General features: G+C 39.8%; 1 protein-coding gene across 1 annotated transcript in view; it reads left to right on the top strand.

Moving 5' to 3' along the window:
• Positions 1-43: 43 nt before the first annotated feature.
• Positions 44-13,452, top strand: part of SLC39A9 (solute carrier family 39 member 9) — a 38,271-nt gene continuing 24,862 nt past the window's right edge. Inside the window, exon 1 of the mRNA XM_039240710.1 lies at positions 44-785. Coding sequence (XP_039096641.1) covers positions 690-785 — 96 coding nt within the window. The 5' untranslated portion in view covers positions 44-689. The remainder of the gene's footprint in view (positions 786-13,452) is intronic.

Below are 13,452 nucleotides of genomic sequence, written 5' to 3'. Positions count from 1 at the left end.
GAAGCAATCCGGAAGTGGATGTAATGAAGAGGTGCCACTTGGCGGCCATGGAAGCTGTAGTATTGATGGCTCTGGGTAAAGGCCCAGCGGAGTGGAGTAATATGGGTAGTATCGGGTATAGGGCAGGGACAGCTTTGTATCAGCTTCGCTGCTGAACCCCTAAGCCCATCGTTAGTGACCTTCAGGACTCTTTCCCCATTCTAGACTCGGAAGAGAGTTTGCCGGGACTGGTGGGCTGGGTCCCAGCCTGGCGAGAACTGCCCCCAGGAGGTGGGGGAGCCGGGAGAACGAACAAGTTTGCTTGGGTTTTCCTCCTTTTCCTGCTGCCGCCTGGGACGCTGTGGAGGGAGTGGGTCCGTTGTGCTACCATTCCGACGATTGAAGAAATCGCCCTTTGCATACCTTGAATTGTTAACCCTGGGGAATCCAGTGACTGGCATCCGAAAACACAGGGGTCGGGACCTGAGATTGCTGAAAGTTCTCTCTGGTGCTAATATCAGCAAAAAAGGGACGTTTTCAGGTGCGTTCCAGAGAAAGGGGTTTCCTGAACACATCTGCTGGTGGGGAGGACGAAGGAACTGGCAAGTCCACTTGTCTTGGAATTACCGCACGCGTTTAAGAACCTAAGCACCCTTTGAAGCCTCTAAAATTTGTAGTCTGGTGACGGTGGGTAAATAAAGGAGGACAGAATGGATGATTTCATCTCCATTAGTCTGCTCTCTCTGGCTATGTTGGTGGGATGTTACGTGGCTGGAATCGTTCCCTTGGCTGTTAATTTCTCTGAGGTAAGAAATTCTCAATTTTCTATCAGCTGTCAGGATGGCTGCTGGGAAGTACTGACAGTTGCAAAGGGGAGCGGTTTCCTCAATGAAGCTCAGAGCTAAAGGTCTTAGGAAGGACTATCTTTTTAAAAGGTGCATAACATTTTGTAATAGAAACGAACCTCAATTTAAGCACTAGTGCATTTTCCTGGGAAGCGGTACTATAACCTTTGGATTCCCAGGGGTTCCAAGGAATCAAGTTTCCAGATTGCTATCAAGAAATATAAATAGAGTATTATTGGTCTATATGCATTGAAATCAATATACTTTCCCTTTTTGAGAAAATGAAGGGTAGTTTTGGGGGGAAAGTTAATTTTGGGGGATTAGAATCCAAAGAAGTTGCCTGGGGTTTTTTTGAATCAGTTTTTTGTTAATAGAAAAATGAATTCATTCTAATGAATGAAGAGAAGAAAACTAGATTGTTCTTAAGTCACATTTCCTTTTAAAGAGAGCATCGGAGTAGATCTTCGAAGTTGTTTCAGATCTTTGCTTAGAAATGAAATTGTTGTTAATGTGTTGTGACATTTGGGTTAATTTGTACATTTGTCATTGTTTGAACAACCAGCAGGGAAGAAAGATGAAAGCATTGTTCAATGATAGTGCAGAAAAGTTCCTCATAAAGAGCTTACCACATGCACAGCATTCAGACATTTGGGGGGGAAAACCCATTATGTTTGGAGGGAACAGGATTTCATGAGTATCTTGAGATTCAGCAGTGAAATGGGCCGAGTTTCACCATCAGTCCTTAAAGAGCTTCATGAGAGAGCAAACTGATAGTCATAGCAAACCTCACCTAGCCCGCAGACTTACTTTGTTAGGTTAGCACAGTATTTAACTTTATTATTCCTATTGGGTTTTGTTTGTGTTCCCTCAAGGCAGTAGTTGGCTAGAGCTGAGCAGTAGGAGATTGTCATGGTCTTCTTGGCTGTGAAGCCCACTTCACTCATTTGGACCACCTGCTGTCCAGTACTTTGTAAGGCTGCTTGATTCTGACTTGAACCATATTATCTTGTAACTGCATTAGAATTGAACTGACCTTATCAGGGCCACCATTTGTGAGATTTAAGTTGGCTTAGATATTGAAAAATTTACTGAGGTAGCATTTATCAAAAACTATAATGTATTCAAATAAGAAATTAGTAATACTTTATTTCTATGAAATGCTGAGAACTTTGCCGGTTTCAGTATTTTCTTGAACTGTCTTGAGTGATTTTTGCCCTGTGTGATCTGCTATCTTCTTTTTCACTGAAAGGAAATGTGTACACGAGTGGGGTAATTAACCAAGCCATTAATAAAGATAATCAGTATGACGTCATTTATGGCTATCTGAATTGATGGTCAAGTGGTCTTTTCCAGCTGTAGGCCTTAGAATGCTATAAATCACCTTCATGATATTCTTTTATTATTACACCAGGTATGGTCCATTTGGAGCTATTAGAATAAAAATGAAAGTTATGTATAACTTAGACATGTTAGAATTCAACTGACGCTTTCTATCTTCTAGAAATTAAGTATTTTTCTAGACAGATTATATCGATATATATTGATGTATCCTGAAACTATTGAGATGATAATTTGTAAAAAATAAACTTCATTCATGGGGGCTGGGAAGCAGTTTCTATCTTAAGAAAACAGCTCCCCAAGCTTCTATACTGGCTAAACAATTTTACTTTAAAAATTTTTTTAAGTTTATTTATTTATGTATTTATTTATTTGTTTATTTATTTATTTTGAGAGAGACAGACAGCATGAGCACGGGAGGGGCAGAGAGAGAGGTAGAGAAAATCCCAAGCAGGTTCCATACTGCCAGTGCAGTCGGCTGTGGGGGCTCAAACCCACGAACTACAAGATCATGACCTGAGCCGAAATCAAGAGTCAGATACCTAACAAACTAAGCCACCCAGGAGCCCCTTAACGACTTTAATTTTTAAGGAAATCTGGTTTTTCTTAGAGACTCGTATTATTATGAATAAAAAAGATCAATAAATCTAATTTATTTTACAGTTCACTTTCATCTATCTATATGAAAAGATACGCTTTTTATTTGTGTTCTTAATCTAGCTCCTCCTTTGTTATTCAATACTTTGTTTTCTTTCAAAAAAATTTTTAATGTTTATTTTTGAGAGAGAGAGAGAGAGACAGAGTGTGAGCGGGGGAGGGGCAGAGAGAGAGGGAGACACAGAATCTGAAGCAGGTGCCTGGCTCTGAGCTGGCAGTCAGCACAGAGCCCAATGCGGGGCTTGAGCCCGCGAACCGGAGATCATGACCTGAGCTGAAGTCGGACGCTTAACCAACTGAGCCACCCAAGCACCCCTCAATACTTTCTTTCCCTTCAGAATTTCTCAGACAGGAATAAAAGTTCAAAAAACTCTTAATTATGGCAAGATTAGTATTTAGAAATGGGTTAAAATTAAGTACCTGGAAATTGCTGCAGCAGTGGTGCCTGCCTGCCATATCTGACCATCCAGGTTTCTGTGACAATGATCTGATCTCTCTGTCACTTTCTTCAGCATTCCTTGCCCCCAAACCAACTTTCTTGATGCTTTTGTAACTTCTTTCTTGCTTCCTTTATGCCTCAGTGATTTCTAAAACAAAGGAAAAGAAAATCTCTCATTCTTTTTTTTCCCCATGTTTATTTGTTTTTGAGAGAGAGAAAGAAAGACGGAGTATGAGCAGGGGAGGAGCAGAGAGAGAGGGAGACACAGAATCCGAAGCAGGCTCCAGGCTCTGAGCTGTCAGCACAGAGCCCAATGTGGGGCTTGAACCCACAAATCATGAGCTCGTGACCTGAGCTGAAGTCAGACGCTCAACCGACTGAGCCACCCAGGCATCCCAGAATCTCTGATTCTTGGAAGTACTTATGAGTAACTGATCATTAAGATGCCCTGTTCTTCAGCATATGGGAAGGAGAAAATCGAGGTTTGTAAAGAAGGCCAGAGCATGCCCTACACAAATGAAATCCCGTCTGGTAAAGGAGTTGGAACCACTAGGTTACTACTCTCTTACGATGTTAGATTCAGTTGGTAACGAGCAGTTTTCTTTGGCTCTAAAGGAAAATGCTATGTAAGTAGGTAGAGAGCCTACAATTTATTGTTACCTGGAATTAACCCAGCTTAGCAAGTACTCTGACTGATGGCTGAAGTTCAGGTATAAACCATGACCAAAGTGAGGTTTTAGATGGATTATCGGAGGATTGTTACTTTCCTGAGCATGTCTCCTCTGCCCCAGAGCTGGTAACAGAGAGCAAGCTGTTTATACCAGAGCTCTAGGGCAGGGCTTCCCCAACCATCTGGTAAATGACTAGTTTTTGTCATTTTGTTTTGTTTAATTTCCATTCCATTGCAGATCAATATATTTATAAAAATTAATTACTAAAAAAATGAAATGAAAAAAAGACATATGAAATACAAGCCCAAATGCAGTGTTATCATACTTAATAGGCATACAATTATTCATATAATTGTAATATTCATTTTATATACAGTGTTTTGAAGGCTTTGTCTCAGTTTCACACTTTTCTTGTTGCAGACAGGTGTGAATTATAATGCCACATTTTTCCTGTGTCAAAATCATGTAAATCCATAGGTGTGCAGATGAAAGTAGTGCTGCTCTCACTTCCAGAAGGAATTCAAGATGACTAGTAATGCACACATTTCCCAGAGGCTGTGTGGGACATGTAGTGAAGTTCAAAATGAGTGTCACTATTTGAATAAGCTATTTAACATCCAAATCTTTCCTTTTAAATGACCTTATAGGATTGTTGTGAGGATGTAATGAATTAATATAAGTGCAAGGCTGTATTCTAGACCATAATAAGAACTTTAGAAGATGTTGAGGATTATTCTCCTTACTGACTATAAAACCTTCTTTAAGGTTTTCATTTTTAGAACTTTATCCTAAATTATAATTTTTTCTAAAGTTTATCTACTTATTTTGAGAGCGAAAGAGAGAGGGGCAAAGAGAGGGAGAGAGAGAATCCCAAGAAGGCTCCACACTGTCAGTGTAGAGCCCAGCACAGGGTTCGAACTCGTGAATCGTGAGATCATGACCTGAGCTGAAACCAAGAGTCAGATGCTTAACCAACTGAGCCCCCCAGGTACCCCCTAAATAATAATTTTTAAGACTTCATTTGAAACAGATTCTTTTTTTTTTTTTTTTACTTTTGTTTATTTTTGAGAGACAGAGACAGAGCACAAGTGGGGGAGGAGCAGAGAGAGAAGGAGACATAGAATCCGAAGCAGGCTCCAGGCTCCAAGCCATCAGCACAGAGCCCGACGCAGGGCTCAAACTCATAAACTGTGAGATCATGGCCTGAGCCAAAGTTGGATGCTCAACTGATTGAGCCACCCAGGCGTCCCAAAACAGACTTCTAATAATGGGAATTCCTCCATCCCTTTCTCCAGTTATGGAAAGTCAGCATTTTTGTTTGGAATCTGAAAGGTCTTGTTTGGGGATTGGCATTCCTATTCACCATAAATGTTCCATTTGGAGAGACCAAGCCTTCTCTAATCTCCGTGCCTTATAGTATTTTTCTTAGTATTTACCTTTCTTTTCTTCATTCTCATTTTAGGCTTTGTTTTATTTTTCATGTGTTAAAAAGTTTTGTGTCTAATTATCATAACTCATTCATGTTAAGTGTCTTTGGGACTTTGAGTTACCAACAAATCAGACGTTTGTGCCTAAAGGACAAATGTGTTCAGTGTGCTCTTCTCTGACAATTGGTTCTTTTTGAAATAGATGTGATAAAGTTGCATTTTTAAGGGCTTTTGCATTGTCTGATATAGTAATGTTTTATTCTCTTAAGGTAATGCAATAAATAGATGTTATGCCTGTGTGGAATTTCATTTCTAAATTCAAACATTTTACACTTTGCTTTTCTCTCTACCCATTATCTTGGAAGCAATCAGTAACTTTGTCTTTCCTCAGATTATTGTCGTAGAAGGTTATTGTTTCCTAAGTGCCTTTGGTTGATAAAAGTGTTTGAATCAAATAAAAACTGATAAATAAAATCAGATAAAATCTGAATACTTACCTGAAAAACTTTCTTTTCCCTAGGATATCATGTGAATAAGTGTTATTGAAACTTATTTGTTTAATAATATTAATAATAGTTAATGCTTATTGAGTTCCTGTCAAGTGCCTGGCACCAATATGCATTATCTTATTTAATCTCCCAGAGGAGACAGATAGATACTGGTAAACCTCACCTTACATGCTCAGGCTTGAGTGTGTGGTAGACACTGATAGAGATAGGATTTGAAACAAAGTCAGTTTGATTGCCAGTCCAAAACGCTTGACCATTAGATAATATTTCCTTTTATGATGAACACTATAAAGAAGGAATGAAAGACCATGGATCTAGTTTGGTACCTTAGCTCCCCAAATTAGAATATCTTTAACATTACGGACATTCTACCTTCCACAGTGCTTTGTCAGTGCAGCAGAATTGAAACTCCAGAGGTAAACAACCTTCAAATAGCATTGAAACCTTTAAGAAAGAGTGGGCTATATCTTAGATGCCCTTTAAACTGACACCTGCCAACTTAGAATCTGAAACAGTTCCCATTTTGAACTCTCAAAATTAATTTCATACTGGATATCTTCATAATCAAGTCAGTTGTAAATTGTGATGTTTAAGAATTTGCATCCTTTTTGAGAGAGGAAGACCTAAAATGAATTCAGAATGCTTCTGTATGTGATAGTCTTAATCTTTCCTCTAACTGAAGAATTTAAATGTGCAACTTTGTTGAATGATAACAATGTTTAAGATCCTCTATAGTTCACTGTGGAATTCCAGGTAATAAGTAGTAATGCTAAGTGTAAGTACAGGTATTTCTTAGAACCTGATGGAATTGTAGAAGTCTTAATCCTCCTCAAATACTAATATTGAATGTCTAATTTTTTTTTTTTTGAAATGAAATAGACATAGGTATCAGTTGGTCTGGAAATTCTTCTGCCCTAGTTGTTTGGATTTTTAAGTGATGAGGCCTTGGGGTTAACTACTAGATAATTACATCTAAATATCTGTTGCAAGCCCTGTATGTCACCGGGGTCAGTTTTCTATTAACCAAAAAATATGCCCTAGTTTCTCCACCTTGTATATTCCTTTTATTGATTCTTCATGCGTTTGACAAAGGCAAATTGGGGAAACAGGTTGGGTGCCAAAGGCAAAAAAGAAAAAAAAAAAAGGAAACAATGTAATAGGTTTTGTAGTGCAGTAGTTGAGCATAATGTTTAAGAGGTTAGATTCTGGAGCTAAATTACATAGATTCAGATAGTGGCTCTGCCATTTGCCGGCTGTTGTGAGCCTGGGCAAGTTACCTTGAACTTTTTACGACTTTTTTGTAAAGTGAGGGTAATAGAAGTATCTACTTCATAGGATTGTTGTGAGGACTGAATGAATTAGTATATGTAAAGTGATTGTAGTAGACTATGCTTGAAGAGTACTTTAAAAATATTGGTTATTATAACAGAGATGAAGGAGAATATTGGTAGCACCTCTCTTGTATAGAACTTGTCCATCCGAATACTACATGGCAATGAGAAAGAATGAAACCTGGCCATGTGTAGCAACATGGATGGACCTTGAGGGTGTTATGCTGAGCGAAATAAGTCAGGCAGAGAAGGACAAATATCATATGTTTGCACATATAGGAGGATTAGGAGGAGCTTAACAGAGGACCATGGGGGAGAAGAACGGGAGAAATGGTGGGGGAAAGGGAGAGAGGCAAACCATGAGAGACTCTTGAATGCTGAGAACAAACTGAGGACTCATGGGTGGGGGGGAGTAAGGGGGAGATGGGCATGGAGCAGGGCACTCGTGGGGATGAGCACCGGGTGTTATATGGAAACCAACTTGACAATGAACTATTTGTAAAAAAAAAAAAAAAAAAAAAAAAAAAAAAAGAACTTGTCCATCCAGAAACCTCGTTAATCTAAAGGATCAGAAAAGTCTCTGATTAGCTAAATAGGTAGACTGAAGAGCAAACCTTTTACTTGCTCTTTTCTGTCCCTGACTGTCACTTCTGCATATCTTTTTTTGTAATTCCAGTAGGTTAGTATTCCAGTTATCAATTTTTTGCCTCTTTGCTCTGAATTCACTCTTCATTGACCACTCTGTAGGGATGGTCACTCTGTAGGGATGGCCCTTTAAATGTTTTTCCTTCACCAGCCGGCACAGTATCGCGCTTTGTCAACAGGGGATACTGGAGAGAAATTGTAAGAGGAATGGTTTTCCTTCTTGGTCCATGCTTGCTCAGCGGGCTCCTCGGCAACTACTCTGGCAGCAACTCTTAGTGCCCAAGCAGCAGCCTCCCCAGTGCCCAGCTCCACCCCACCCCTGTGCAGCCTCCTCACAGCACACAGTCTAGCCCCCAGGAGGGTTCCTCCAGAGCCCATCTTCCACACCGCAGGTAGGTTTTCAAGCCCCACCCGCCCACTGAGCACCCAGCACTCAGTAGTTCTCACAGGCAGCACTTCCCCTTGGCAATTTTATAGGCGAGTGTCTCCAGTAAGGCACTTCCCTATAAACAGCTTTCCCCAATAGTCAAGAGTGCAGATTTCCAGCAAGTTCCACCAGTGTGGCACCACAGAAACTTCTCTGCCTGTAATGTTGTGATTTGTAATCAGTACATATTTGGTCTTCCTGTTTCTGGCACAGAGCTTTCCCAAGCAATGAGGGCCATAAAGGCATCTCTTGTTCCTGTGAATGAGATGAATTTTAGAATGCCTATAGGTAACCTGCAGTTGGAGGCTGGTTGCCTGGGGAACCAACCGAGGAACTGGAAGGTTGGAGCCTTCATTCCCAACTGGGAAGAGAGAGGGGCCAGAGGTGAACTCAGTTGCCAACTGCCAATGATTTAATCAGTCTTGCCTAGGTAATGGAGCTTCCACAAACACCCAAAAAGACAGGGTTCACAGAGCTTCTGGGTTGATGATGGAGGTGCTGGAAGGGTGTTACGCCTGGAGAGGGCATGGAAGCCCGGTGCCCTTTCCCCAGACCTTGCCTGTGTATCTCTTCCATCTGGCTGTGTCTGAGTTCTATCTTTTGATAGAGCTTGGGGTCAGCTATACAGGGTCTTGCTAGTTCTGGGCAGCCCTTATTGCTCAAGGGGGTAGTTTCAGTTCCCTTCAGGGGAGTTTTGCGTTCAGGGTCTATTGCCTGAATTAAGAGAGCTTGATCAGTTAGAAAGTTTGATGTCAAAGTGGAGGTAATGAAGTCCTCTTCCATGAAAGTGAGGGGCCGTCTTGTAGGACTGAACCTTTAACCTGTGGAAGCTGATGATGTCTCCAGGCAGATAGTGTTAGAACTAAGTTGGGCTATGGGACACCCAGCTGTGTCCCAGCATTGCTTGATGTGGGGAACCCCTCACTCCCAACGCACACACACCTCCCCACACACACACCGCAAAATCCCAGAATCTTTACCTCTCCATTGAGCCCCAGCCATGCCCTTTCCAGCAGGGTTTGGGTCTCAGCCCACACGGGACCTCCTCTGACCACTCTTCCCTCAGTATTACAGTAGACACTCCTCCTTTTATCTGCGATTCTTACCATCTTTAGAGGTCTCGTTTATTAGCTAATTTCTCATTATTCCATCCCCTGTTTTATACTTTCTCTGTTCAAATTATGATTTTTCTTTCTCGAGTGGACGCTGACTAATACAACTAGGTAATGGGTCATAAAAATCAAATAACTACAAGACTGAACAGTGAATCAGGCCCGGAGTAAGATAAGGCAGTTAAAGTGCCATGATATGAGGCAGCTGACCTTCAACGTCAGTGCCTGGCAGCAGTAGGGAACTGTGACCATCGAAGAGCATGTGCCATTTGACGACCTCTGCCTTGGTGTCCCAAATCTTCCCCATCTTAAGAAGCTGGGAATCAGGGCTTTTCATGAAATTTTCTGAATTTTACATTTTGGCGACTAAATCAAGTATTGCTACATCACTGTGTGGACCAGACAGCCCGTGTTTGTGAGTTGCCAGTCTAGAACTTCGGGGCTGGACTGATTTCTACCCTCTTGGAAAACTAGAAATAGCAAACTAGAAGGTGCAGGGGAAGCAAGTAGAGGAAATACATTGTAATGTGACAAGAGGGTGAGACCGGGAAACACTTCAAAGTACTGCAGAACATGGGAGTGCAGTCCTTTAGAGCCACTTAATAAAGAAGACAGCTCCACATTCACGTTAAGGGCATTGTGCTTTCTGATCTGACCACAGCGCAATAACAGTAATAATAGCTACGGTGTTAATTTATGTGTTAAGTTGTGTGTTGATTTTAATAGTAACCTTGAAAGGGAAGAATTCTTGCCCTGTTTCTAGATGAGGAAATTAAGTTCATACTGATTTTACAAAGTTCAAAAAGAAAGGAACAAAAATTTTTCTTTGAAAAGCATGACTGTATAATGGAGGCCCTTTGTGAAAATTTAGGAAATAGGATCATCTGTGAAAGGAAAATAAAATCATCTGTTCTCACATTGTCCAATGAGAATCACTGGTAACATTTTTTATTTCTTTCCATTCCTTTTTCTTTGCATTTTTAACATGGTTAATTATGTGTTTTTTGTATAATTTTACATTCTCCCTTCTTTTACCTGGTAGTATAACATAAGCATTATCCTTTATTACTAAAATTGTGCTCTAGGCATTTTTCAATGTTATCATTACATTCAGTTATTTTCTGCATAGAAATTCTTTTTTTTTCAATGTTTATTTATTTTTGAGAGACAAAGCGCAAGTGGTAGAGGGGCAGAGAGAGGGAGACACAGAATCTGAAGCAGGCTTCAGGCTCCCAGCTCTCAGCACAGAGCCTGATGCAGGGCTTGAACCCATGAACTGTGAGATCGAAGTCGGATGCTTCACCGACTAAGCCAGGTGCCCCTGCATAGAAATTCTTATATATTTGTTCAATTTTTGCCATGATAATAGTATTGAGTAAACATTTTTGTGTCTATTGCTATGAATATAGTTCAGATTATTTCCTCAGAAGTAGAATGACAGGATCAAAGGGCATAAATGTTCTTAAAGGTTCTCAATCTGTATTACCAGGGTTTTATTTAATGCGTTTTTCCCAACAAATGCAAATGACGCTATATTCTCACAGACATTTTATACTATTATTGTTAAGTTTTAAAATTTGCTAATTTGATGGAGAAAATGTATCTTTATTTAAATTTTCTCAGGTCAATTTAACTTCTTACGTATTAATAATATATATGTATTGCCAGGTTCTGGTGTTTTCCCAGGTTCTTTCCCACCAGGTTTTTGTTTGTGTTTGTTTTTGTTTTTGTAGTCCTTTTGAACAGTCTTATGGGATTTCCATTTATGTTTTGTTCTTTTATGTTTGAAAAGACTCCTGCTCAAAAAGAAAAACAAATTAGTCTTATTTTCCAAGGTTGGAGGAAGTGACATTAATAAAGTATTGCTTGTTCTTACCTCCATGTCAGACGAACTAGGAAAGGGGAACCTGTATGCCACTGGGAAAATGGCAAATACTGGAGCATTGTTTGCTTGAACTTTTATCCAAGTATCCGGGTTTTGAGTTCTTTTTCTTGCCAAGGAGGGGCTTAGGGCCCTTCCTGATGCTGCTAATGATGTTGGAGATAAGCACCAACAATTACTCTGGGCTAAGTGTGCTGACGTCATGCAATCCTAGCAGTGCCACACCCCCTTCCAACAGACAGGACACTGAGCTTGCTCAGGGTCACGCTGCTGCTGCAACTTAGAGGCAGGAAACCTTGGGGCATCCAGTCTCAGTTGAAAGGACTTGAAGAACAAAGTTCATATTTGAGTTTTCTTCTTCACCTGTTACTGACAGGTAATATAGTAGCTAAAATTAGTGTAGTAAAGTTACAGGAAGTTCCTCCTTGAAGTGGGTTTGTTTGTAAGAATGTAGAGATGGCCTTTGTTGCTTGAACAAGGGTTACTCTGCACCCTGGGGTATTTCATCGCTGCAGTGCCTAGAGCTTTGCATGGAGTCTTGTAAGAAGAGATGCATCTTTAGTTTTTTAGGAAACTATAGTTTGCTTTCAGTACTAAAATGAGTGTGGTATAAGGGGGATTGAAATAAACTTTTAAATACTAAAAGATTTAAGTTATTGGCTTATATTTCATCAAACCAAATAATTTATTGACTGTTTCAATGAGCAGATAAAAGCAATAAAAGAAAACCCATTTAACTACGTTGGCGTCTGCCAAGAAAATTAAACTGACTTCAAAGCTTTACTCTGATAGTTAATGGCATTGAATACAAGCTGTTTTAATTAATACATCTGTTCTGTCCTTCGGCTCAGTCAGACTGCAGCTGTGAAACTAAAATGAAATAACGTAAAAGCAATGGCATTGCATGGTTCATGCCTCTCTTGAGCAAATATGTCATTTCTCTGACAGAAATTACTACTTTGGGCACTCTGTTTTCATCTTAAACCACACTTGGAATTTGTAGTCCTTCATTTAAATAAATCCTTATAGTGATTTACCAAAAGCAAAGGAGAGAACCTGTCAGCATTTTAACTTTGACATATGTACAGTTTTGAGATTGAATCTCAAGTTGGGAAGCTGTGTGAAAAAATACAGCTATAAATCAGATGGCATCTAGAATAATTTAGGTAGTTAAAAAATTTGTAAAAAATAAAACTGGAAACTATAACCCGTGGCAGTGATTGACTCCTGGTTCTTTTTTTCATCAGAAGTGTTACCTCTGTAGTATTCGTCACCCTGAGACTGTTAGCAGACATTTATCAAGCTCATAAAAGTTACGGAAGATAAATGATCTCTGTATTGCCTTGTCAAAGATTGAAATGGTGGCTAAACAAGGTTTTGAGCTCCTTGGGAAAAATAAATAAATGTCATTTAAGGTAGTTGCACTAATGAGACAAACGACAGCATTACCTCACATTTGCTATAATGGAATCCTATTACGGTTTTGTGTTTTATGTACTTGAATACCCCTTCAGCCAAAGCGTAAATTCCAAAGCAGCTAACCACCAAAAATTCTTGATATGGTTACACTTGTAAGGTATCTGTTAGGCCTGCCTATTTCCCAGACCTAAAGAAGCTCCACTACATTTGCGTATCTGTTGATACTAGAGCCAGTGAAATGGGGGGTACCGAGCCCCTAATGCTTTGCGTGGTGCTGGGCATTTAATTCATTCTTTCAGTAAATATTGAGGGAGAATCTGTTATATGCCAGATTCTGGCCTATAAACTGGTAAGTGTTGAGCAGTAAATTAAAACCAAAAAGCCCTTCCCTCATAGAACTTAGAATTTGGGGGGAAGGACAAACCTGGTGTTCTGTGGATGTTTAACTTCATGTGGTAAATGGATGTGCTTTATTTAATCTCCAAAGGAACTAAAACAGAATGTAGTCATTTTAGCTCACTTGGTCTTTCCTCCAAGGAAATACTATAAAACTAGATGATTTACTCATGTTTACCTTAATCTTTTCTTACAGTTCCTCAAATTCTTTGTTTCTAAACTTGCTTGTGGTCTTACAATACAGGTCTCATGTTTACACTGTAAGGCAGGGTTTTTCAGGTATTTGGGTTTCAGAGGCGAGTAATAATTTTTTTAAGTATTTATTTATTTATTTCAAGGGCAAGAGAAAGGGAGAATCCCAATCAAGCTCCGTAC

Source organism: Hyaena hyaena, unplaced genomic scaffold (assembly GCF_003009895.1).
Source record: "Hyaena hyaena isolate Hyena2069 unplaced genomic scaffold, ASM300989v1 scaffold_179, whole genome shotgun sequence".
In the NCBI taxonomy this organism is placed as follows: domain Eukaryota; kingdom Metazoa; phylum Chordata; class Mammalia; order Carnivora; family Hyaenidae; genus Hyaena; species Hyaena hyaena.
This window is presented reverse-complemented; position numbering and strand designations above follow the sequence as displayed.